Below are 26,532 nucleotides of genomic sequence, written 5' to 3'. Positions count from 1 at the left end.
TGTTGATAACTTTACAGACACTGCGCTCTGGTGGCAGATGGTGGAAGTCAACACAGATCTGGGATTGTAATGCAGATTCACTTTTATTGTAAAAAGTATTTTGTCTGGAGGCAAAACTGAGCGATTTCCCCTGAGATTTCCCCTGCAGTCAAAATTGGCTATTGTAAAAATTCATGACAACAAAAATTTGCTTTTTGGTCTTAATTTAAGATTAGGGTTAGGCATTCAGGTTAGCAGTGGGGTTAGATTTTCCGACTTTGTGGCTCTAGTGACCACTCTGCAGAGCTGCCTCCAGAACAACAAAAATGCTAACCTGTAGCATCTCAGAGTTGGAGTGCAGATCCCCCTGTCCATTTATTCACATTCATTATGATCTAAAAGGGAAAACCTATTCTAGATCAGCACTCCTACTCGAAGACATTTTGTGAATACAGGCCCTGAATACATTACTGAGTTACTCAGACAGTCCGATATGGCTTGTAAATCCGTGGCTTCACAAATGTGATCATATATTTTCAGATGTTTGGATGTACTTCCATGATGTCCTCCTGGTGAGATATTCCCAGCAGCTGAACGGGGTCAATGTTGTCAGTGGACCTATCTTTGACCAGCACTACGATGGACACTTTGATGCTCCCACGGTTAGCACACTGTAAGTGCTCATCAACCATGACTTTCTTTGTGGGTGTGTTTTTTTTTTTAAATTTGCAGTTGTAATCTATTACATTTATTTATTTCAGATTTGACATTTAACTCATTTAGCAGGGGATACAATGCTATAACACAGTATTGACCATGGCCTATTCGCCTCTCTAATCATATCTCTCTCCATCCTGCAGACACGAGGCTCCCATCCCCACTCACTTCTATGTGATCTTGACCAGCTGTGGGAACTCGTCCTTCTCCCCTGCTGACTGCCAGGGTCGTCTTGAGACCACATCCTTCATCCTCCCCCATAGACCTGACCACACTGAGACCTGTGCTGTGAGTCACATCGGCTGTCTGTCTAGCTGTCCTCTTATTGTTTCCTGTAGGGTCACCTGGAATCCTTTTGAGGAAATCTAATGTGATCAGAACCGGGTCAAATAGAGGCTGTATGTTTAACAGTGTTGCTTCTGTCCCTTTCCTCGCCCCAACCTGGGCTTGAACCAGGGACCCTCTGAACACATTGACAACTGCCTCCCATGAAGCAATGTTAAACATACAGCGGCAAAAAAGCAGCGGTCCTTGCAGAGCAAGGGCAAGGACTACTTTAGGGTCTCGGAGCGAATGACTCATCGGTTGAAATGCTACTAGTGTGCACCGCTAATTAGCTAGCCATTTCACAGCGGTTGCAAATGTAAAATACTTTTAAATACCACTTCATTCAGTTTGTCCTGTACAATGCAACCAATGAAATGGTCCCAGAAGTGCAAATTCCGAACTTAATCAAGTGCACCTCAATTATGTTAAGGTATTTGAAGGTATATGTGTATTTGACCTAGTTCTGGAGGTGATGTTTGCAAAGATGCTTATAATCTATGAACATTGTTACAGTGAATAAGCCCTCCTCTCCCTGTCTCCTCAGAATGGCTCAGACTTCCAGTGGGTTCAGGAGTGGGCCCAGTTCCACGCTGCCCGGGTCCGAGACGTAGAGCTCCTTACTGGACTCAGCTTCTACCACGACAGGATATCAGTGGAGGAAACACTACAGCTCAAGACATTTTTACAGACTTTCTAAGATCCCATGAAGTCACGTCAGGAGGGCTTTGGTACTATTGGTACTGTCATTTTATTATTGGGACTTATTACACAAATATGAAGGTAAAACATTTTGGGGTAAACGTGTAGTTCTGGATTCCATGAAACAAAAAGGTGTAATCCTTCTTTTTAAGTGCATAAAAATGAGTAGAGTTCTGTTTTAAGTCAGAAACCGCCTGAAAGTCATTTGGCCTTCGATCCCTCAAATTTCAAACCAGCAACATTAAACATACATAAAGACTTTGTGTGGGGGGGAAAAAGAAGCCATGTTATCAGTCTAATATAATAGACCTTTGTCAGTTTGGACTTTACCAGAACATTGTACCAAAACGTCATGTACTGCTCTGCTGAATCCCAAACACCACTTGATCATCCCAGGGAAAAGAGAGGGGAACAATCTTAGAAAACACCTTTTCATGCCATAGGATTTTATATGACAAAGTGATTATAATAGCTGGGACATGTTCAGGAAATCTGAGACGTTCTGGAATGGAAACGTTAGTATCGGCCATTTGCAGAAGGACTGAAACACTGCCATTATTTTTTACTCTTGAGATGTGATTTGGGGAGTTGGCTGAAAGACATGGCATTTACGCCAAAATGAGAATTTAGTGACAAGTAAAAAGTGTTTGTTCTACGAGAACAAATAACAGAAAATGTTTATGCTCGCACTTGCCAAATGTTGTCATTGTATGTTTGACTTGATTATAGTTTTTGTTAATATTGATGTTTTTTTATTGCTCTGTAACTGTAAATGTAAGGTTGTGAAAGTTTGACGTCGGCAACTGGGATTAAATTATTGATAGGACTAGTGTTTGTGAATGTGCTTTGTGCCATGACAGTAACTGAAAGTATTACCAAAAGAATGACTCCTAAAAAAAATACATACACAATAAAACATCTAGATCCAGTACATAAAATCCGATGTTAACGAACATTCCATTCGGGGGCAACACTGTCACAGGGAAAATCACTTCCTGTTAGTTGGTGTTCTATTGACATTCAAAATTGGAAGATGTCAACCACTTTTTCAGAAGTGTGTCTACTAATTCACCCACCACAAGCAACTGACAAGTCAAGGGCACTGTGACATGGGTTAACCTAAAACACCTTCCTTATTGTCCAATTAAGTGGCAACGAAGATTGAATTTCTCACACATCTGCCGGTAATGACAGCTATACTGACCGCGGTACACAGTTCCCTACAAAGAATGGGCAGGAACGACCTTGGAGACTCACAAAGTGTCATTTTACACAGCAAGACAACAAACGAATCTCACAATGGGATTCCAACGACACCGAGTCATTTGACAAGCACGTCTGCCACTGCTAAACTCAGCAGCCCCCTGGCACTCAAAGAAAATAAAAGGAAGATGAAATTGCACACTCGTCCACTTCAACAAACCTCATTCACCTCGGCTCTGTAAAGGCTGCAGTTGTGTGACAGCAGGAAGGAAGGAAGCCGAACGTGATGTGTGTTTCCACTGTTGCCTTGACTGTCTCTTCATAAGAATCTGTCTCTCTCAGGGTGACCACTCATAAGCACAACGCTGCACCGAGGTAAGACCCTCGTCTTCATCTGACTGTTTCACTTTCTGGGGGAGATGCTGTTTTAGGAGGACACGGTTCACGCAGCTGGTAACTGTTCTTCAGTAAGTGCCACCATTTGATTTGTATTGTTAGATTAGTTTGCCATAATGGCATTTTGTAGATAAAATAAAGAAACTAGCCTATTCCTTGAGGTGAACTCCTCAGCTTGGTAGTCTGCTTAAACTTTGCTGAAGTCAATCCTTCCAGTGGCATCCACAGTTTAGGCCTATTGATTGACTGTCATTCCTGTGTATTTCGTTACGGCAATGTTCAGCAGTACGCTAAAGAGGTACATGACCAACAGTATTTAAAGGGCAAGGATTTGTCTTAATGCCTGTGAGCATTGTGTTTGACATTTTATTTTATTCTCAATCTGGTGCAAAGCAATGTGTAGATTTCTATTTGATATCACGTTGTGTTGTCAAAGTCATACCATTAAATATCTCCATTGTCCTACTAAACACTTTAAGCATGCCAGCAATCAATATTTTCAATGGGGGAATGGATTGACTATTTTATTGAATGGTAGGTTACTATTAGGTATCAGATGTTTCCATTGTCTAGCGTACACAGAGATCAATGGCCATAATTCTGTATGAGTGTTGAGGGAATGTTATCATTGTAAAGGTATGTGGAAATGTGGGGGCTATCTGCATTTAAACTCAGCTTTTCACAAATCCTGACATCTCAATCCTAATAAAAAGTCCTTGTCTTAGGTCACCTTTTTGTGGAGTCCCACTCCGAATTCCCTCAGCATGTTGCCTGTCATTTGTCACTCGTGCTGTTACTTACTTCGCTTTGAGCTTTCCGCAATTCTCTTTCCATCAGCTGTAAACTATTTTGAAGGCCTTCCATCTCCTTTTCTTTCCGACACATTTCAAGCCGGAGCACGACGGTGCCCTCGTCTACAAGTGTGGTTATTTCTGCGACAGCTGCCTTTGCTAGCACATCCATGATTGCAGCTATTTGTGTAAATCCTTTTAGAGCAAGCCAAATCATTTCATGTTTTAAAAGTTATCCTAGATCAGGATTCATTGTTTGAATGGTAAGATGCCAATCATTTGGAATTTGGATAAGAATGGTATTATAGTATTATAGTGCAAGTCAAGAACATTATTCAGTTATTACTTGCTTAATAGTGCGAGACAACAAAAAAAAAGCCTACCAGGACTGCCTCAGCTGACCAAACACTAGCAGTACCAGACAGGTCACACAGTCACAACACAGTCACAAAGCTCTGTGTTTGGACTGTGTGACCAGACAATAGGTACAGACTTTGAGATCAAAGAGCTTTCAATAGTGATGAGGCAATGGTTAACTAAGGGTCAGACAGAGACAGACTATACTGCGCTAGGAGCTCCTCTTGTGGGAGGAACTGTGTTGGGGTCAATTCCATTTCCCTTGTGGGAAATTAGTGAATTGAAAAGGAATTTCCCCCAACCCTGGGTGAGAAATGCAACCTATTCCGAGGATCTTTATTTGGAATCTGTGGTGATCTGTGAATATGTAGAAAGGGTGGAGTTCTCTGTTGCGATGTACATCTCTTTGGCAGAGTTGAGTGGTGCCTGTGTTGGTTAGTAGCAAGCTAACTCAGGGCTTCCAGGAAACATCTATCTGCTAGGGAAATGTGTCAGAGGGCCCCATGTGCGTTTAGTGCAGTTCTCACAGCAGACAGACAGACGCGTACACACACACACACACACACACACACAGAGAGAGTCAGGTGTCCTCTTACTGTCACTACTGTGGTGGTATGCGATCGGGTCACTGTCACTTCTGGGAAGTCATCATCCCCGTTTAACCACACTTAAGCTGAATCATGGTGGTCTAACTTGTGCCTGTATTCATGAAATTAGTGCACTTCACCATGACAGTTAAAATGTCAGTCAGAAACTGACTGACATTTGCCACTCAAATGTAGCACTGCCAATGGCATTGAAGTCAGACTAAAGCAGGGGCTCCCAAGTTTTCTTTGCCCTCGACCCCATTTTGAAATCAGAAAATTCTTGCGACCCCGACCATGTGAAAAAATATTTGTAATTAACAGACAGTTTACTTTTTTACTTGTGTCTATGGCAGTCAATTGGAAACCTTCTAACAGTACTTCTGATCGCCTTCAACTCACCATCACATACATTTATTGTGTGGCTGTGACAGTCAATTGCAAATGAGTCTGACATAATGTCTCTAAGCTCACTACATTACATTTACATTTACATTTACGTCATTTAGCAGACGCTCTTATCCAGAGTGACTTACAAATTGGTGCATTCACCTTATGACATCCAGTGGAACAGCCACTTTACAACAGTGCATCTAAATCTTTTAAGGGGGGGGGGGGGGGGTCAGAAGGACCACCAATGAGATGGGTGTGCTTGATGCATGTCACATCGGAGCTTCACAAAGTTAGGGGAAGTGGTCGACAGCGCACACCTCATCTCTGCAGTCACATCCGACCTGGATCGATATTTAGTTTTAATGCAGACACGAGCACAGAGTCCAGCTTCACACAGATATGAGCTGGCGAAGTTTAGCCTACCATGAGTTTGATGGTGCTTTCAAGACAATTGGGAATTCTGAGAAATATGAGGTCAAATCATGGCTTAAGTGTTCTTTAGGTCGGAAAGGCAGAGCTCTAGAAACAGGACAGAGTACCCGAATTGGAATTCTGAGTCGGATGACCTTTCAAAACAATCTTCCCAGTCAGAGCTTGTTTCTTTCCGAGATCCCAGTTGTCTTGAACGCACTAAAGTCGGAAGTTAGAGATTTCAGAGTTCCCAGGTGTCTTGAACTCTGCATTAATGATCAGAGGGAGACGGCAGGGTATATTCCCTTTGAGTCAGGAACCAAAACTCCTTCGTAAGGACCCGGGAATTCGTTGTGTGCAGCATTTGGTCACATGACAGCTCGATCAACTGTTCAATTCCACTTACCAGCACGTCAACTGAACTAGGATCACAGTCAAACGATTTGGGAAGTAGTTCCCAGAGTGCTCTTCCAAGCATTGGAGGTGAGCAGTCATCACTCTTGCGGGACACATACTGATGCTGTTTTCTGTTATTTTCTTTTCATTACACAGAAAGTCAACCAAGTCTTAAATTATTTTTATTTTTTATTTTGTTACATCCATTGTGAATGACAACCATTCCTCTATCAATGCAAAAAAATTGTTCCAACACTCCCCCTCAATAACCACCAAGCCTCGGTGTGAAATAGAACATTGTCATGCTCTGATCCCACATCGCCACATAGTTTTGCTAACAGGCGTGCATCCATTTGGAGAGCATAAGCTGGAGAGTTTTTGAGTCGTTCAGTCAGTTTCCTCTTGATTGCTAGCAATAGCATGAATTCTAAGTTTAACAGTGTTATCTGACAAAGGTACTGATGTGAGTTTCTGTGCTTCTTTCTGTGCCTCTACATAGACATTGTTTTCACCAGGGGTGCAGCTTTGGTTTTAGAAGTGGGGGGAACATAATTTATTTTTTATTTTTTTATCCACTCAGATAAACACTTCAAACAGCCTACCCGACCGCTCGGAGACGTACGCATGGTCCTAAACTACACCGTTGCCTCATTTTGTATCACATTTCAATGATAAAACTGGGGGTGGACAAAAATGCAATTTCAGAATGTGTGGGGAGGCCATTTCTCCCATGTCCCCAGTGAAAGTTGTGCCCCTCGTTTTAACCATATCAATTGCAGCGGTGATATCAAAGTCTCTGCAAGAGTGTGGGTTTTCATAGCGTAGCAGGCATAGCCATTCACCGTGGGAAAGATTCAAGAGCAACTGTCAAGTACGGCATTTTCCCACGATCTAAGGGCACTCTCTGGTTGAATTGTATCTTTTAGATTTGAATAATTTTCATTTAGACTTTTAAGTTTAACCACATTGCAATGATTCACATTCAATGAGATACAAAGATGATATTATTAAGAGAATGCCAAGAGTGTGCAAAACTGTCATCAAGGCAAATGGTGGCTACTTTGAAGAATAAAAATAATCTCAAAAATTTGTTTAACACTTTTTTGGTAACTACATGAATCCATATGTGTTATTTCAAAGTTGTGATTTCTTCACTATTATTCTACAAAGTTGTGGCAAAATGGCTTAAGGACAACAAAGTCAAGGTATTGGAGTGGCCATCACAAAGCCCTGACCTCAATCCTGTAGAAAATTTGTGGGCAAAACTGGAAAAGTGTGTGCGAGCAAGGAGGCCTACAAACCTGACTCAGTTACACTAGCTCTGTCAGGAGGAATGGGCCAACATTCACCCAACTTATTGTAGGAAGCTTGTGGAAGGCTACCCAAAATGTTTGACCCAAGTTAAACCATTTAAAGGCAATGCTACCAAATACTAATTGAGTGTATCGTAACTTCTGACCCACTGGGAATGTGATGAAAGAAATAAAATCTAAAATAAATCATTCTCTCTACTATCTTTCTGACATTTCACATTTTTAAAATAAAGTGGTGATCCTAACTGACCTAAGACAGGGAATTCTGAGTAAGATTAAATGTCAGGAATTGTGATAAACTGAGTTGAAATGTATTTGGCTAAGGTGTATGTAAACTTACGACTTCAACTGTATACACAGTTATATATAGTGCATTCAGAAAGTATTCAGACCCCTTCACTTTTCCACATTTTGTTACTTTACAGCCTTATTCTAAAATGGATTATATAACTTTTTTCCTCATCAATCTACGCACAATAACCCATAATGACAAAGTGAAAACAGGTGTTTTGAAATGTTTGCAAATGTATTAAAAAACAGAAATACCTTATTTACATAACTATTCAGAACTTCTGCTATGAGACTCGAAATTGAGCTCTGTTGTATCCTGTTCCATTGATCATCCTTGAGATTTTACTACAACTTGATTGGAGTCCACCTGTGGCATATTCAATTGATTGGACATGATTTGGAAAGGCACACACCAGTGCATGTCAAGGCAAAAACCAAGCCATATGGTCGAAAGAATTGGCCGCACAGATCTGGGGAAGGGTACCAACACATTTCTACAGCATTGAAGGTCCCCAAGAGCACAGTGGCCTCCATCATTCTTAAATGGGATCATTTTGGAACCACCAAGACTCTAGAGCTGGCCACCTGGCCACTTGGCCAAACTGAGCAATCAGGGGAGAAGGGCCTTAGTCAGGGTGGTGACCAAGAATCCAATGGTCACTCTGACAGAGCTCCAGAGTTCCTCTGTGGAGATGGGAGAACCTTCCAGAAGGACAACCATCTCTGCAGCACTCCAACAATCAGGCCTTTATGGTAGAGTGGCCAGACGGAAGCTACTCCTCAGTAAAAGGCACATGACAGCCCTCTTGGAGTTTGTCAAAAGGCACCTAAAGGACTTTCAGATGATGAGAAACAAGGTCTGATGAAAGCAAGATTGAACTCTTTGGCCTGAATGCTATGTGTCACGTCTGGAGGAAACCCGACACGGCTCATCACCTGGCCAATACCACCCCTACAGTTGAAGCATGGTGGTGGCAGCATCATGATGTTGGGAGGTTTTTCAGCGGCATGGACTGGGAGACTAGTCAGGATTGAGGGAAAGATGAACGGAGCAAAATACAGCGTGATCCTTGATGAAAACCTGCTCAACAGTGCTCAGGACCTCAGACTGGGAGAAGGGTCATTGTTCCAACAGGACTATGAACCTAAGCACACAGCCAAGACAACACTGGAGTGGCTTCAGGACAAGTTTCTGAATGTTCTTGAGTGGCCCAGCCAAAGCCCGAACTTGAACCAGATCGAGCATCTCTGGAGAGACTTGGAAAAAGCTGTGCAGCGATGCGCCCAATCTAACCTGACAAAGCTTGAGAGGATCTGCAGAGAAGAATGGGAGAAACTCTCCAAATCAGGTGTGCCAAGCTTGCACCGTCATACCCATGAGACTCGAGGCTGTAATCGCTGCCAAAGGTGCTTCAATAAAGTACTGAGTAAAGGGTCTTAATACTTATGTAAATGTAACATTTCAGTTGTATTTTTTTTTGTTGATAAAAGTGCTAAAAACCTGTTTTTGCTTTGCCATTGTGGGGGTATTGTTTGTAGTTTGATGAGGGGGAAAAACAGTTGAATCCATTTTTTAATAAGACTGTAACGTAACAAAATGTGGAAAAAGTCAAGGGGTCTGAATACGTTCTGAACATATATTTTTTATTTGAATTTATTTTTATTTTTTACATTCTCCCGAACCTCTTGGTAAAGACAGCATTTGAAAAACAGCTCTTGAAAATGCTTCATAAGAACTTTACAAACCCAACTTGAACACCCTGCACCCCAAAGAAACAATCTGGGAGATATGTTTGCATAGCATCAACTGGAGTATAACTATATTATTATACCATTACTTTTGACTGTCTTGACACATTTAAATAATGCTCAATCATTAAACATGATTTGATAGAAGAAAACAAAGCTACTACTGATTTGTTACACGCTCTGCTACAGCCTTTAAAGGCCTATTTGACCACTGATGGACAAAGTGCAGCCTGCCTTTAAAAGCATATAAGTTTGATAACTAGTCAGAGTCTCCTGTCCACTCCCTCTCTGAGACATAAGGATAAAGCTTCCCAAATGGAACCCTATTCCCTATATAGTGCACTTCTTTTGAACAGAGCCCATATGGCTCTGGTCAAAAGTAGTGAACAATGTAGGGAATAGGGTGCCATTTTGGACATAAAGACACTGCTGCTTCCCCTTTGGGCCCTAATCACATTTGACACTGATTGTTTACAGTGGCCCTCTGCTGCCCTGGGAAATGGCAGTGACAGACCTTTATCTACCAACACAGGGTGGCATCCAGTCACTGATAAGCACTTTCCCCCTTTCTCTCCATACTTCACATTCCCACTTCCAAAGAAAAATATACTCGCTCTGAGAAAATAAAATAGATGCATCGTTAATAATGCAGCTGTTGGCATTTGGTTGACGTGTGTGTGTGTGTGTGTGTGTGGTCCTGCTTTGGGCTGCCTTCAATGAAGCATTGCTACAGTACTGTAACAGCGGCAGGCAGCTGGCTGTGAGAGGAGCGTTCTGGGCCCTGTGGCCGGACCAAATGTGATTTACTATTCTGAGCAAAGCACTGTGACTTTGACGTCGTAGGAGGAAACGAATGTACAGGAGTCGCGAGTCGGGAGATACGTTCAATTGGTTATCGAATGAGTCTGACACTGTAGCACTTTCTATGCACAGCATCTACTTCTAAAGTGTATCATATGACATTGTAATTCTGTTGGTATTGCATTGTTCTGCCTTAGTGAGTGGGCCGTTATTGGAAGGACTACAATGACTGACTGACTGGTTGCTCTTTTCTTGTCCTAGTGAGCGAAGTGTACATCAGTCATCGGACTTTGAGAAGAGGATCCCTGCAACTATAGGTCAAAGTTTACGCTCCCTGTCTGTCACTCTTTAGATGGGTGCAACACTATGGAGGGGCTAGAGAGCAGCGCGTAAGAGGTGGGACGGGTCACCGGAGCGGAAACATTGAGGACCAATCCATATTGAGGTCTGTGATGCGAAGCGGAGAGAGCTTCTGTGAATATCGTGACGGAAGAGGGGATGTCTTTGACTGTGCAGCGAAATGAACATGACCTTCATTCTGCCCTCAATCTGGTAACAAGTGAAGACTTTGTCCAGCTTGCAGAAGCATCCGGTACCCAATAGAAAGAAACAGAAGGTGGAAGAAAGGGAGGAGAGAGAAAAGGAGAGACTAGAGAGGTAGAGTGGGGAAGAGAGAAGAAGAAAAAGAAGAAGAGTGCAGAGTGGAAGTGAGAGAGAGAAAGAGACCCATTTTTCGAGATGGATCTGAGTCTGCTCAAGGCTCTGGAACGAGAGAAGGTTCTAGAGGTTCTTCAGAGGGACAAACTTCTGCGCAGCACGGAGGAGGACAGGATCAGGTAAACAATATTATTCACATTACTTAAGCCAAGTGTTTCACATTTACTGCATGAACACTGTACAACAACTCCCCTTTGAGGGGTTTTTAGGATCTGTGGAGACTGTGACAATAACAATGGTGCCCCTCAAATAGGATTCATAGTTGTTTTATGGTTTATTAGAAATGATATGAGGCAGTCAATTTGAATGAATGCAGCAAAGCAGCTACTTCAGAAATGTACAGAAAATAGGGATGTAAAGAGGACTGTAAAGTACAGTTGTTAAAGCACTGCCATTGCTACTGTAACTCCACCTGCCACCATCTGCTTTTACAGGAGGCTGAAGATGGAACTACAGGACATCCGGAGGAAAGGTGCAAAGAGTTTTGCCCGGCAATACAGCGAGAGGACGTGCGCCCGTTGTCAGAGGCCACTGGGCAAGTTCTGGAACTCGGGCGCTGTGTGCCGAGGCTGCAGTCACCGCATCTGCAACAAGTGCCGCGTGGGCGTGTCCGCGCTGGACTGGAAGTGCACCGTCTGCCACGCCTACAGGTATGACGCATGTCAATGCCGTAGCATAGATGTCATGTCAGCGCCGTAACATAGAATGTCAGCACTATAACCGTGGTTGACTGTAATATAGACTAACATTTATATTGTTGTTATCCTCTAATCCTTATCAATGATTAAGGCATTTTAACTTGTTAAGAGAATTAACTGACAAAAGGTACAGTATTTCCTTTGTAGTCTAAACAAAGGTTAATTCATCTAAAATCCACTTCTCAGAGAGGTGAAGTTCAGGTCTGGGGAGTGGTTTGTGGAAGAGAGGGCCAAGAAATTTCCACCTGATGCAGGTTTGTTTCCTATACTCCTATACTTCCTATACTCCTCCTCCTATACTAATTCACTTATAAATAATATGCCTTATATACCAACAAATACAGCTATACATTACTTGTTAAATTATACCTCGTACGGGAAGACGTATTTTCAGTTGTTTGCTTCGTGATCTTCTACATCAGCTGACTTTGACTAAATAATGCATTGTTGCTTCTCTGCTACGACATCGCCTGGGAGAGTGGGAGAAAGTCCAAAACAGCAAATTGTGTGTGTACTCAGTGCTGTTTCTAGACATATGCAACATACAGTGCCTTCAGAAAGTATTCACACCCTTAGACTTTTTCTACATTGTGTTGTGTTACAGCCTGAATTTAATTTTTTTTTTTTTTTTTTTGTCACTGGCCTACCCCATAATGTCAAAGAGGAATGACGTTTTTCTGAATTTGTACAAATTAATGAAAAATGTGCTTAAGTCACATAATAAGTTGCATGGACTCACTCTGTGTGCAACAATAGTGTCTTTCGTGATTTTTCTGAATGACTACCTCATCTCTGTACCCCACACATACAATTATCTGTAAGGTCCCTTAGTCGAGCAGTGAATTTCAAACACAGATTCAACCACAAAGACCAGGGAGTTTTCCCAATGCCATGCAAAGAAGGGCACCTATTAGTAGATGGGTACAAATAGAAAAACAGACATAGAATATCCCTTTGAGCATGAAGACGTTTTTAATTACTCTTTGGATGGTGTCTCAATGCACCCAGTCACTACAAAGGAAACCGCTCAGGGATTTCAGCATGAGGCATGGTGACTTTAAAACACTTACAGAGTTGAATGACTGTGATGGGAGGAAATTGAGGATGGATCAACAACACGGTAGTTACTCCACATTACTAACCTAATTGACAGAGTGAAAAGAAGGAAGCCTGTACAGAATAAAAAATATTCCAAAGCATGCATCCTGTTTGCAAGAAGGCACTAAAGTAAAACATTTAAAAAAATGTGGCAAAGCAATACACTTCTTTGTCCTGAATACAAAGCGTTATGTTAGGGGAAAATCCAATACAACACACTACTGAGTAGCACTCAAGCATGGGGGAGCAGGAAACACCCACTCGCATCACTTGGATGGACGGGAAACACCCACTCGCGTCACTTCCTGTTGAACACGGAACGCGGGAGAGCTCGGTTTGTTGTTTTGAAAGTCTATTGAGAAAGTTTAGTTACTAGCTAGCTACCTTTTGAGTTTGGATCCCATGATGCTGTTGGCATCAGTTGCTGGGACTGCTACTATCTGTCCAGTGAGCCTGCTGACTAAGGCCGGATGTGAGGAACTGCTTGGCGTAGCAGCTTGCTAGCTGCTTATCAAGTTTGCTGGGTTTTCTTGAGGGCTTGAACGCAGACCGCGACACGGTTTGGAACTGCGAGGATTAATAGCGTAACCTACGTTGCTACCATGACAATGACCAAAACCCGTGGGAGTACCGTTGAAGACAATGGTGTCTATCTATCACATGTGAAGTATCTTTTAAACAAACAAAAATAGTTCCACAAGCAGTTGTTACAGCAACAAGAAAATAGCTTGAAGTGTTGTGTCCAAATACTGGTGTCAACTAATAAACTAATAAAAGAATGGACGACGTGACCAAAGAGGTCCAGGACCTGAAGAACAGTTTGCAGTTCTCCCAGGGTCAGCTCGATGAGTTTAAACAGAATGGCAAGATGACAACAGCCTGTAAGTCATTGAGAGAGGACATCAGTTCTGTATGGGAATCCATGACGACAATGACGGAGAAGTCAGATTATGTCGAGGGACAATCAAGTCGGAAACAACATTGTTGAGGACGGAATTGCAGAATCTCCACATGAGACCTGGACAGAGTCTGAGGACAAAGTGAGGGAAATGATCTTGGAGAAACGGAAGATGGACCACAGGAAGATTTAGGTGGAGATTCATGAAATCAATAACTTGTTAACATCAGACAACATTAATATATTAGCCATTTCTGAGTCTCACTGAGATAATTAATTTTGATGTTACAGCAGTAGCAGTGCAAGGATATAACATCTCTAGAAGACACAGGAATGCTTATGAGAGAAGTGTTGCTCTTTATATTCAGAGCCATATCTCTGTAATACTTAGTGTTGTGTTTGCAGGTTCACCTGACACATCTAAAGCCTTTTCTTTTGGGGTGTTCCTATATAGGCCACCAAGTGAATGTGTGAAATGCTTGATCGTGTATGCGATGTAAACAGAGAAGTCTACTTTCTCAGGGACCTGAATATTGACTGGTTTTCATCAAGCTGTCCGCTCAAGAGGAAGCTTCTCACCGCAACCAGTGCCTGTAATCTGGTAAAAGTTATTAATCAACCTGCCAGGGTATTTACTAACACTACAGGAACAAGATCATCCACATGTATGGATCACATTTTTACTAATACTGTAGAACTTTGTTCTAAAGCTGTATCCGTACCCATTGGACGCAGTGATCACAATATGGTGGCTATATCCAGGAAAGTCAAAGTTCCAAAAGCTAGGCCTAAAATAGTGTATAAGAGATCATACAACATATTTTGTTGTGACTCTTCTGTGGATGATGAAATGACTTCTTATAATTATTGATAAACATGCACCTGTTAAGAAACTGACTGTCAGAACTGTTAAGGCTCCATGGATTGATGAGGAATTAAAAAATTGTATGGTTGAAAGAGATGGGGCAAAAGGAGTGGCTAAGTCTGGCTGCACATCTAACTGGTTGACTTACTGCAAATTGAGACATTTTGTGACTTAACTTAACAAAAATAAGAAACTATTAGGAAGCCAAGATCAATTATATAAAGAATGATGGGAAAAACTTGGAGTACTTTAAATGAAATTAGGTTCAGAAAGATAAAATCAGATGGCATATTCATCACAAAACCATTTCATGTTGCCAATTATTTTCATGATGACTTAATTGGCAAAGTGGATAAACTTAGGCAGGAAATGCCAACAACGAATCATACTCATGCATAAAAAAACATTGTATTGTAAGTTTGATTTTTGTAGTTAGTGTGGAGAGGTGGAAAATTATTGTTATTGATCAATAATGAGAAACCTCCTGGCAATGACAACTTAGATGGAACGCTACTGAGGATGGTAGGAGTGTCTACAGAGTCAACTATCTGTCAAATCTTTAATCTGAGTCTAGAGGTAAAAGTTTTTGTCCTCAGGCCTGGAGAGAAGCAAAAGTCATTCCACTACCCAAGAGTAGTCAAGCGACCTTTACTGGTTCTAACAGCAGACCTATCAGTTTGCTGCCAGCTCTTAGCAAACTGTTGGAAAAATTGGAAATGCTATTTCTCTGTAAACAAATTAACAACAGACTTTCAGCATGCTTAAAGAGAAGGGCACTCAACATGTACTGCAATGACACAAATGACTGATGATTGGTTGAAATAAATTGATAAGAACCTTATTGGAGCCGTGCTGTTAGATTTCAGGGCAGCCTTTTATATTATTGACCATAACACATATGTTTTCGCAACAACATGTTAAGGTTTTTCAACCTCTGCCATATCGTGGATTCAGAGCTATCTCTCTAATAGAACTCAGAGGGTTTTATTTAATGGAAGCTTCTCTATTGTCAAAAATGTAAAGTGTGGTGTACCACAGGGCAGCTCTCTAGGGCCTCTACTATTTTCTATTTTTACCAAAGACCTAGAACTGGCATTAAACAAAGCATGTGTGTCCATGTATGCTGATGATTCAACCATACACACATCAGCTACCACAGCTAATGAAGTCAATTAATCCCTTTTGGAATGGGTGGCCAGTAATAAACTGGTCCTGAACATCTCTAAAACTAAGAGGATTGTATTTCGTACAAACCATTCCCTGAGTTCTAGACCTCAGCTGAATCTGCTAATGAATGGTGTGGCTGTTGAACAAGTTGAGGAGACTAAATTACTTGGTGTTACCTTAGATTGTAAACTGTCATGGTCAAAACATATAGATTCAATGGTTGTAAAGATGGGGAGAGGTCTGTCCGTAACAAAGAGATGCTCTGCTATTTTGACACCACACTCCAAAAACCAAGTCCTGCAGGCTCTAGTTTTGTCTTATCTTGAATATTGTGAAGTCGTGTGGTCGAGTGCTGCAAGGAAAGACCTAGTTTAGCTGTAGCTGGCCCAGAACAGAGTGGGATGTATTGCTCTTCATTGTAATCAGAGCTAATATTAAAACTATGCATGCCAGTCTTTCTTGGCTGAGAGTTGAGGAAAGACTGACTGCATCATTTCTTGTTTTTATAAGAAACATTAATGTGTTGGAAATTCCAAATTGTTTGCATAGTCAACTTACACACAGCACTGCCACACACACGTACCCCACCAGACATGCCACCAGAGGTCTTTTCACAGTCCACAGGACCAGAACCAATTCAAGGAAACGTACAGTAATATACAGAGTCGTGAGTGCATGGAACTCGCTTCCATCTTATATAGTGCAAGTGAATAGCAAACATGGTTTAGAAATTATTAAAGAAACACATCAGGATACAACACCTCTCCCCAATGTGACCTACTTGTGTGTACAGTATGTACTGACATGATGTAGTGGGAAAAGTACTCAACTGTCATACTTGAGTAAAAGTAAAGATACCTTAATAGAAAATGACTCAAGTAAAAGTCACCCAGTAAAATTCTACTTGAGTAAAAGTCTAAAGGTTACAGTTTTGACTTAAATCTACTTGAAAATCTATGAGAAGACCTCAAAATGATTGTCTAGCAATGATCAACAACCAATTTGACAGAGCTTTAAGAATTTTGTAAAGTATAATGGGAAAATGTTGCACAATCCAGACAGACACACAGCTGTAATAGCTGCCAAAGGTGATTCTAACACGTACTGACTCAGGAGGTTGAAAACTTAGATATAGGTGATTTATAAAAAATACTAAAATTATTGTTAAGACCATTGACTAAAAATGACAAATCCATTTTAATCCCACTTTGTAACACGACAAAATGTGGAAAATTAAAGGGGTATGAATACTTTCTGAAGCCACTGTAAGTGTCGCTTAGGGCCCTGCAGCAAAATGAGTAGAATTGCATGAAGTTTTACAACTGCTAAATGTTCTCTCTGTCCCATGGCAAAATATGTAGAATTGCAAAAGATGATAGAAACAGCCATCTGTGGACTACTGTTGGCAGCTATAGCAACATTCTAATATTTTGCAGATATGCATGAGACTATTGGGGAGAAACTACTTAAGTCCTACGAGAGGTTGAGGTAAGTTGATGAGTGGTCTTCATTTATTCATTTACACAAACGTATTCTATTCTGCTGTATTATGTGACCATACAGTCTGGAAGAGATATAGGCACAGATGGATGCAGAGATGTACACTAAGTATACCAAACATTAGGAGCACCTTCCCCTTTTGCCCTCAGAACAGCCTTATTTTGTCGGGGCATGGACTCTACAAGGTGTCGAAAGCGTTCCACAGGGATGCTGGCCCATGTTGTCTCCAATGCTTCCCACAATTGTGTCAAGTTGGCTGGATGTCCTCTGGGTTGTGGACCATTCTTGATACACACGGGGAGACTGTTGAGCGTGAAAAACCCAGCAGCGTTGCAGTTCTTGACACAAATCGGTGCGCCTGGCGCCTACTACCATACCCCGTTCAAAGGCACTTAAATCTTTTGTCTTGCCCATTCACCCTCTGAATGGCATACAGACACGTCTCAATTGTCTCAAGCCTTAAAAATCCTTCTTTAACTTGTTTAACCTTCATCTACACTAATTGAAGTGGATTTAACAAGTGACATCAATAAGACATCATAGCTTTCATCTGGATTCACCTGGTCATTCTATGTCTTGGAAAGAGCAGGTATTCTAAATGTTTTGTGAACTCAGTGTACATAACCAATAATAAAAACATGTAATTCCATTAGAAATTGGTGGGAAAAACAGTGCATTGTATGGATAGGGGTGTGTGAAAACAATGAATACAGTGTCATATAACTGTAAATTGCATTCTCTGTGTGCGTTTCATTTTCTAGTCATATAGCAGTCGTGCCGCCAACCCCTCCACCCTATTACGATGGTCTATCCGTTAGCAGATCAGGGGTAAGGTCAAATGAAGATATCCAAATTCTGTTTTGTTTCATATACCACAATTCTGATTTGGTCTGTCAAATGTTTTTTATCAATAATTTAGTGATTTGATGATATCTAGGGACTGAATAACTCCATGAAAAAACCCTTCACCAAGTCTATGGAGGATCTGATGGTTTCCCTCACCAGCCACATGAGAAGTAAGTGATCCGTTTCAGTATCGACGAAGTTAAGGTCTCTGGCAGAACAAGGCTTTTCTACTAAGAGATTAAATTATCTTTGAATCTGTGTTAGGTAATTTGAAGTACATATTGGGGAGAAAAATAAGATCCAATAAAGGATGTGTCAAAACAACGACACATTTCCTCTGAACGTTATCACAAAACGTATCGTAATGTTGATAAGCTATCCTTATGCATAGTCACGGTGCTAAGGAAACTGCACCTAGGCAACGAGATCAGGTATGATATGTATAGTGTGGCTTGTTCACAAGCAGCACGTCAGAAGTGCTACATTATGCATGGAGACGGTCTGTCTGTGTGTGTTATTTATCCTACCTTTCGGGTTCCAGGGTTCTCCAGATCACAGGAGGATGTGCGAGTGGAACAGGATTTGCTTACAGTGTACAACAGCCGGGGACAGAGTGCTGGCCAGAAAAGCCTCTCTGACACGAACATCAACAAATCCACCAATGTAAGAGAAACCAAATCAATATCAACCCCTCAAAAGTAAAAGTATTACACTCTGATGTCAGAGTCCACATAAAAGAGGTAAAGCAAAAAGACCCCCCCCCCCCCACATGTGAGTGAGATATTTATCATATTATGACACTGGCAATTATTTCAGACAGGAGAGACTTTAGGAAAACAGCAACTGTGATACCTTGTGACCTTATCAAGAGGTTCAAACCTCTTGGTGTAAAGCCTCAGATGTTGGGCTGACAGACGCAGGTCCCCGGGTTCAAGTCCTGGTGTCGCTACCCCCCGAATTCACCACAATATGAATTAAAAAAGTGTGCAATTTACAACAGACCCAACTTCTCTCCTCACAGCTAACCAAAGGCCCCAGTCTTCCCAACCTGTTCAGGAAGAGCCGGAATGATGACCAAAGCGGTTCCTCATCGGGGGCTGATGAGGACATTTCCCTCGGCTCAGAGTACTTAGAGGGAAAGAGGGTCAGTTGAGTGGCCTGATGATGAAGAGAGAGATATGAAGATGAAACCTTGTGACATAGCAGCTTATGCAAAACATTCTGTAACTTCACAATTCATTTGACATTTGATCAGATACAGATTGTTGTTACTGTTTATGTGGTTAGCATGTCTTTTTCATATCTTGCAAATCTGGCAGAGAAGCGAGAGAGGAATGCATCCAAAACATCCGCATGCTTAATTAAAGAATAGACCTGCATAGTCTATCTGCTGTCATAGCGTTCTTTTAAAGCTGTAATGTGACATTTCATCTGTATTACAGGGTAGTAGTGCTAGTAGCACTGGTACAGACTGGGATCTCTTGGAGATCGGCAGTGTGATGGGAGAGCTAGAGCTCGCCATTGCCTTCAACGACAGCACTTCCTGTCTGGAGATCACAATCAACGGCTGCAGAAACTTGGCCCACGGAGATGTCAAGAGGAAGAAGTGTCATCCGTAAGCAGTATTACTCAATACACTTGTTCAGGGTTTCCCAAACTCGGTCCTGGGCAACACCACCCCCCCCCCCACCCCGGTGCACGTTTTGGTTTTTGCCCTAGCACTACACAGCTGATTCAGATAATCAAAGTTTGCTGATGAGTTGGTTATTTGAATCAGCTGGGTAGTAATAGGGCAAAAACCAAAATGTGCACCAGGACCGAGTTTGGGAAACCCTGCACTAGATCATAGAAATTACAGGAGGCTGGTGAGAGGACGACGGCTCATAATAATGGATGGAACGGAGCGAATGGAATGGCATCATGTGTTTGATGTATCTGATACCATTCTCCTGATTTTGCTCCAGCCATTACCATGAGCCCGTCCTCTCCAATTAAGGTGCCACCAACCTCCTGTGATAGAAAGAGATGGCCTGCCCATCATGGGAACGTTGACTTGAATGGGGAGGCCCATTCTAGTAATTCTATGCCTATGATACCAGATTATTACTCTCTGTTGTATTGTGAACCATTAGCATATTAGATCTTCTTATCTTGTACTGTATGTAACCCTCATGGGCAGGTATGTAAAAGTTTATCTACTGCCGGAGAAGTCTCCGAGCAGCAAACTGAAGACGACTGTCATGAGGAACACGACGGATCCCATTTATAATGAAGTTTTACAGGTAAGGAGAAAAATCTCTGTCATATTCATTAGGAAACACTACAAAATATAGTAAAAATAGTGAAATAGTCTGCACTGTTAAGGAATCCCCTGTATTTCACCCACCGATGTGTTGAATTCCCTGATACACAGTGCCAGATGGAGCGCCCCCTGTTGTCCAGGAGTACTCTGCAGGTGTCTGTGTGGCACTCTGGGACTCTGAAGAAGGTGTTTCTGGGAGAGGTTCTCATCCCTCTGGAGGGGTGGATGTTTGAGGAGAGCACCACCCAGGGCTCCAGCTGGTACCCCCTGTGTCCCAAGGTAGGTTATAACTGCTGATCATTAAGCAACGTTCACAAAATACCCTTTGATATCTATAAATAAATGTATTTAAACACGGTTAGCAGTGTTGGTTAGGTGGGGGAAAAAACAGGTATGTCTCCTCTCTCTCTCTATAGCCCGAGAGCCCAGAAAGGAGTAGAGTAGAGCAGGATACAGCAGGAGAACTCCTGGTCAGAGTGAAGTTCAGCTCCATGTCCCAGCCGTCCTGGGTTTGCCACACGGATGGTAGGCTGGCTCTCTACAATTCATTGCCTCACACGCTTGTGTTTTCACAGCAGTAGGGGTCAGGTGATCCCTTATATTGAAATGAGCTTGTTTTCTTTCTTTCTCCACACAGAGGTTCACATTGGACCACATGACGTTGGCCAACTGACTGTTCTCGTCACTGGTGTCAAAAACCTACCCACTAAAGCAACCACCTGTCAGAACACCTATGTTAAAGGGTAAATATATGACTAGTGTGTGGGTTGGCTGGTGTATTTTTGTTTCTACTTATGTGTGTTCATCTACTATACAGTTAGGTGTGTTTGTGTGTGTGTGTTTGGAGAGTAAAACAAGGAAAATTCTCAGTCGTGGGGACATTTCCCACATTCCAATGAGGAAACAATCTATTTTAAGTTTACTGGTTAGGTTTAGGGTTGGAATTAAGGTTAGCGTAAGGGTTTAGTGGTTAGGATTTAGAGTTAGAGGAAATAAGATTTTGAGGATGGAACAAAATGTTTTCATCTATATATTTATCTTTATATTGTGTGTGTTTTAGGTGCTTGACTCTCCCCGGTGCCAGGGAGCTGGTCCAGAGGACCCCTGTCCTGAAGAAGAAGCCCAGTCCAGAGTGGTCTTACCAGCTGCTCTTCAGCAGGGTCACACCTTACGACCTCCAGATCTGCACTCTGGAGCTGGACCTCTGGAACCATATCCCCTTCACCTTCTCAGACCGTCTCCTGGGCTGGGTTAGAATGGAAGCTGGTAAGATGGCTACCTGTCTGTCAATGACTGTTTTACCTTTACAGTAGATTTTAATCAGTTTGCATGAAAATTAAAGGGCCTAACTGGAAAAGTTTGACCAGGCCTATACAAGGGGATGAAATCAAATAGAAGTTACCAACTCGAGTTCTCCAAAATGTCAGACAGTCTGAGTCAAACATCAATGAGAATTGAATTAATCGCACTAATAGAATTTAGAGAAAAGCCATCTGAGAAAACGGGTTTCATCTATTTCTATAGGTATTGAGGGGAACTCTCTTCTGCATATCCATCCCCCGCTCTCTCTGGGGAGTCTATGTAGACAACTATGGGAGAATCTCAATTGCATACAGTGCATTCTGAAAGCGTTCAGACCCCTTGACTTTTATCCACATTTTGTTATGTTACAGCCTTATTCTAAAATGGATAAGATTGTTTTTTTTCCCCCTTATCAATCTACACACAATACCCCATAATGACAAAGCAAAAATAGTTTTTTAGAAATGTTTGCACATTTATCATAAATAAAAAACAAAAATATAAAATTTACACAAGTATTCAGACCCTTTACTCAGTACTTTGTTGAAGCACCTTTGGCAGTGATTAAAGCCTCGAGTCTTCTTGGGTATGACGCTACAAGCTTGGCACACCTGTTTTTGGGGAGTTTCTCCCATTCTTCTATGCAGATACTCAAGCTCTGTCAGGTTAGATGGGGAGCATCGCTGCACAGCTTTTTTCAAGTCTCCCCAGAGATGTTCGATCCGGTTCAAGTCCAGGCTGGGCCACTCAAGGACATTCAGAGACTTGTCCCGAAGCCACTCCTGCTTTGTCTTGGTTGTGTGCTTAGAGTTGATGTCCTGTTGGAAGGTGAACCTTCACCCCAGTCTGAGATGCTGAGCACTCTGGAACAGGTTTCATCAAGGATCTCTCTGTACATTGCTCCGTTCATCTTTCCCTCCATCCTGACTAGTCTCCCAGTCCCTGCCACTGAAAAACATTATCACCAGCATGACGCTGCCACCACTATGCTTCACCGTAGGGACGGTGCCAGGTTTCTTCCAGACATGGCGCTTTGCATTCAGGCCAAAGAGTTCAATCTTGGTTTCATCAGACCAGAAAATCTTGTTTCTCATGATTTGAGAGTCCTTTAGGTGCCTTTTGACAAACTCCAAGCGGGCTGTCATGTGCCTTTTATTAAGGAGAGGCTTCCGTCTGGCCACATTACCATAAAGACCTGATTGGTGGAGTGCTGCAGAGCTGGTTGTCCTTCTGGAAGGTTCTCCCATCTCCACAGAGGAACTCTGGAGCTCTGTCAGAGAGATCATCAGTTTCTTAGTCACCTCCCAGACCAAGGCCCTTCTCCCCTGATTGCTCAGTTTGGCCGGGTGGCCAGCTCTAGGAAGAGTCTTGCTGGTACCAAACTTCTTCCATTTAAGAATGATGCAGGCCACTGTGTTCTTGGGGACCTTCAATGTAGCAGAAAATGTTGGGTACCCTTCGCCAGATCTGTGCCTCGACACAATCCTGTCTCGGAGCTCTACGGACAATTCCTTCAACCTCATGGCTTGGTTTTTGCTCTGACATGCACTGTCAACTGCGGGACCTTTTATATAGACAGGTGTGTGCCTTTCCAAATCATGTCCAATCAGTTGAATTTACCACAGGTGGACTCCAATCACATTGTAGAAACATTTCAAGGATGATCAATGGAAACAGGATGCACCAGAGCTCCATTTCCAGTCTCATAGCAAAGGGTCTGAATACTGTTAATTTCTATGAATTTACAAAAATGTATAAAAAAATTTTTTTTGCTTGTGTAGATTGATTACATTTTTTAGAATAAGGCTGTAATGTAAAAAAGTCAAGGGGTCTGAATACCTTTCGAATGCACTGTGCCTCTTTCTAAAAGCCCAGTGGATGAGGAAGCTAGAGGTCTCTCCCCTCTGACCTTCCCCAATGGCTTTTGAGAAGGTGAGGAGAGGACGTGAGGAGTATGCAATTGAGATTCTCCCTGTTTGTGAGAAGCTAGGAAGGACTGATGTCACTGACCTTGCACTCTCTGTTAACCCTGTGTCTCCCAGGGTCATCATGGCAACTGGTGCTGCAGAGGCCCAACATGTGGCATGACTTCAGTTTACCCATGCAAGCCAATGTCAACAGCAGGAGAACATGATGTCAACAGAAAAGCCTGTCGCCCCATATGAACAGTCTCAGTACTTTAACGCTACCTTTAACTCCATTTGCACTGACTACCAGGCCTTCGCTTTGTGAAAGTCCCTCCCGTTAGATATTTATGTACCATTTTGATGACGTATGTATTAAAGGGGTGTTCCACTCAAAATGAAACCTATTGTTATTATATTTCTATGTTTATTGTATTTGATTGGAATATGCCTTGTGCTTTAAGCATGCTCACCTCATTTCTGTAATGCGTCATTGTGAGGTGACTGTACTTCCCTTATCTTCTTGTCCTTTCTGTTTATGAGTTTGTGATAATAAAAAGGAACATTTGCCTCAAAAAAAAATCAGAAAGTGACATCACAGTACGACGCTGTAATCATAATCTTTATTGCCAATATGTTGAACACCTCGTTATAAAATCCAGGTTAAATAAAAGGACAGCAGCAGCATTGTGCATCGTCATCGGTTACAAGGTCAGTAATAACTAGTCTAGTACACATCCAGAGAAAGAAGAGTCAATGGCGAGATGGGACTGAAGCCTCAAGTGGAACATCCAATAGAAAAAAGGCCTCTATTGGGGTTACAGCCGCCACCATTTGCTGAAAAGGTTGAAATGTCAACTTAATTTCAACTAGTTTCTGGTTGTAATGACATTGCAGCAACCAGTTTTGGGTGATGTCATAACATACTGACTAAAAACATGTCATCCTCTCATCCCTCACTTAAAGAGTGACGTGATTGGAAACAAAAGGGGGAAAAATGATAGATGTAAATGTTTTTGTATAAGCACAGTGCTCCTGGAGAAGATGCATCTATGCCTCGGAAATTCTGCTAGCTACCGTGAACTGCATGGCAAAAATCTAGGATCTCCTTATCCTGATTTGATCACATGCAACCGAATATTTAATTAAAGGCCCAGTGCAGTCAAATGTGATTTCCCTGTGTTTTAAATATATATTTCCACACGGAGGTTGGAATAATACTGTGAAAATGATAATACCCTTTTAGTGTAAAAGCAGTTTGAAAAGACCATCTGAAATTACAGCCTAATTTGTTGGGATGGAGCTTTGGCCTTTCCATGGTGACATCACCATGCAGTAAATTAGTTAATAGACCAATAAGAAAGAGTTCCAAACCAAAAGCTAGTTTTCGGTCTCCACTCAGACCACTCCCAGACAGTCCTAGCAAAATTGTTGCTTGAGAAATTGCTATTTTTGATCATATTAATTTAAAACAGTCTTAATTGATACCCAGAAATAATTTGATTTTGAGATAAAAAGGTCCAATGCAGCCAATTAAGAAGAAAAAGTTGTAATAATATACAAATAAATCTCTTTAATTTAATGATCTAAAAGAAAACCTTATGAAACAATTATTTTGGTCGATATAGAACCTTTGATACATGTATAATGTTCTCATGATCATTAGAATAGCAAAAATATACAAACCAAGATTAAATGATCCATATACCGTATAAATATTAAACTATTCATGATTTGCAAGCTACAATATTAAACCTAAATGAAGTGTTCAAAACAATGGAAAAACAGAACATAGTACACTTTTGAGAGTAAGAGTAAAAGTTCCATTATACTGTATTTTCCCCCTTTCCGAGTGATCCCTTTGAAAAACAACATATTGCCCTTTTTCAACATTCACACAACATTTAAGAAACATCAAAAGTGAGGGTTTAGTGCCACTACTCATTATCTCACCTTTGGTTAAAAACAATGGTGATTGATTTGATCGCATCAAATTACATTACAATCAAAACACAAAGAAGATTTGTTATGCTAAAGGTAAAGAAGTTTTGGCACTAGTAAATTTTCACACACGAATTTGAAAAGCCCCCCCCCCCCCTGACAGTTTATTAAAGAAGTTAGGGAGCTAAGGAGTAACTACTGTAGTAAAAGTGTGTCACTCACTCTTCATACTGCTCTTGTAGGTGTGATGAATTCACTAAATGTAAGTCGCTCTGGATAAGGACGTCTGCTAAATGACTAGAATGTCAAATGTTTGTGCACTCACGTGCATGTGTGTCTGTCTCCGTGTGTGTGTGTGTGTCTGCGTGTGTGTGTGTAGCAGTGGAGGGGATGAGTTCAGACACTATTCAGAAAGGGTACGTGGCTGTGAGGCCCTCGTGGCCTAGGAAGAAAGGGCCCTCTTATAAGGCCTCAAACTCGTCAATCCTCTGCTTGGTGTTGCCCGATCGGATCTGCCGCAGGGTCTTGTACTTGTCCCGGCCGGCGCGCACATTCTCTGTGTGGAGCAAGTCGTTCTGGGTATGCTTAGTGTCGTCACGCGCCTGGGCCAGCTCCGAGCTCAGGGCCTACAAGGAGGAATAAGTCAACAAGGAAGGAACAAACCAAGGACATTCTTTAAGTCAACAAGAGGACAACGACTTAACTCGGTACTCAGAGTTAGAGGGGAAAGCTCACCCTGGGAATAGGGTGGGTCTAGCACAGCAGATACATATAGGTTGATGTGCTACTAGTAATACAAAACTCAAGACAATGATTTTAATGAGCGAATCAAATCGATCACTCAACCAACCAGCCGATCCCTGCAGACTCACACAGCTCTTTTGCGA

At 41.9% G+C, this 26,532-nt stretch overlaps 3 protein-coding genes across 5 annotated transcripts in view; 2 read left to right on the top strand and 1 right to left on the bottom strand.

Annotated features, from left to right (window-relative positions):
- The window catches only part of LOC129824824 (ectonucleotide pyrophosphatase/phosphodiesterase family member 1-like), a 132,753-nt gene extending 130,205 nt beyond the window's left edge, over positions 1 to 2,548 (top strand). For all 3 annotated transcript variants that reach the window (XM_055884329.1, XM_055884327.1, XM_055884328.1), the window contains exons 23-25: positions 520 to 652; positions 840 to 984; positions 1,568 to 2,548. In XM_055884329.1, coding sequence (XP_055740304.1) covers positions 520 to 652; positions 840 to 984; positions 1,568 to 1,720 — 431 coding nt within the window. In that variant the 3' untranslated portion in view covers positions 1,721 to 2,548. The remainder of the gene's footprint in view (positions 1 to 519; positions 653 to 839; positions 985 to 1,567) is intronic.
- An 89-nt stretch (positions 2,549 to 2,637) lies between these two features.
- Positions 2,638 to 24,312, top strand: LOC129824825 (synaptotagmin-like protein 3). Its single transcript, XM_055884330.1, has 16 exons — positions 2,638 to 3,392; positions 10,669 to 11,243; positions 11,559 to 11,774; positions 12,009 to 12,076; positions 17,287 to 17,338; positions 18,112 to 18,178; positions 18,288 to 18,366; positions 18,738 to 18,859; positions 19,218 to 19,340; positions 19,639 to 19,811; positions 20,376 to 20,478; positions 20,610 to 20,777; positions 20,915 to 21,023; positions 21,136 to 21,241; positions 21,559 to 21,764; positions 23,843 to 24,312. The coding sequence occupies exons 2-16, from the start codon at positions 11,146 to 11,148 to the stop codon at positions 23,932 to 23,934; spliced, it is 1,782 nt and encodes a 593-aa protein (XP_055740305.1). The 5' UTR covers positions 2,638 to 3,392; positions 10,669 to 11,145; the 3' UTR covers positions 23,935 to 24,312.
- The window catches only part of LOC129824826 (radixin-like), a 49,164-nt gene continuing 46,940 nt past the window's right edge, over positions 24,309 to 26,532 (bottom strand). The window contains exon 15 of the mRNA XM_055884331.1: positions 24,309 to 26,271. Within this exon, the coding sequence (XP_055740306.1) occupies positions 26,107 to 26,271 (165 nt within the window). The 3' untranslated portion in view covers positions 24,309 to 26,106. The remainder of the gene's footprint in view (positions 26,272 to 26,532) is intronic.

This window comes from Salvelinus fontinalis, chromosome 27 (assembly GCF_029448725.1).
Source record: "Salvelinus fontinalis isolate EN_2023a chromosome 27, ASM2944872v1, whole genome shotgun sequence".
NCBI lineage: Eukaryota > Metazoa > Chordata > Actinopteri > Salmoniformes > Salmonidae > Salvelinus > Salvelinus fontinalis.
The sequence above is the reverse complement of the archived record's forward strand: the minus strand, read 5'-3'. Positions and strand labels throughout refer to the sequence as shown.

Coding starts and splice junctions, on each gene's coding strand:
- LOC129824825 (XM_055884330.1), top strand. CDS start 11,146: ATGGATCTGAGTCTGCTCAAGGCTCTGGAACGAGAGAAGGTTCTAGAG. Junction 20,479..20,609: donor TTTATAATGAAGTTTTACAG/GTAAGGAGAAAA, acceptor CCTGATACACAG/TGCCAGATGGAGCGCCCCCT. Junction 21,765..23,842: donor CTGGGTTAGAATGGAAGCTG/GTAAGATGGCTA, acceptor TGTGTCTCCCAG/GGTCATCATGGCAACTGGTG.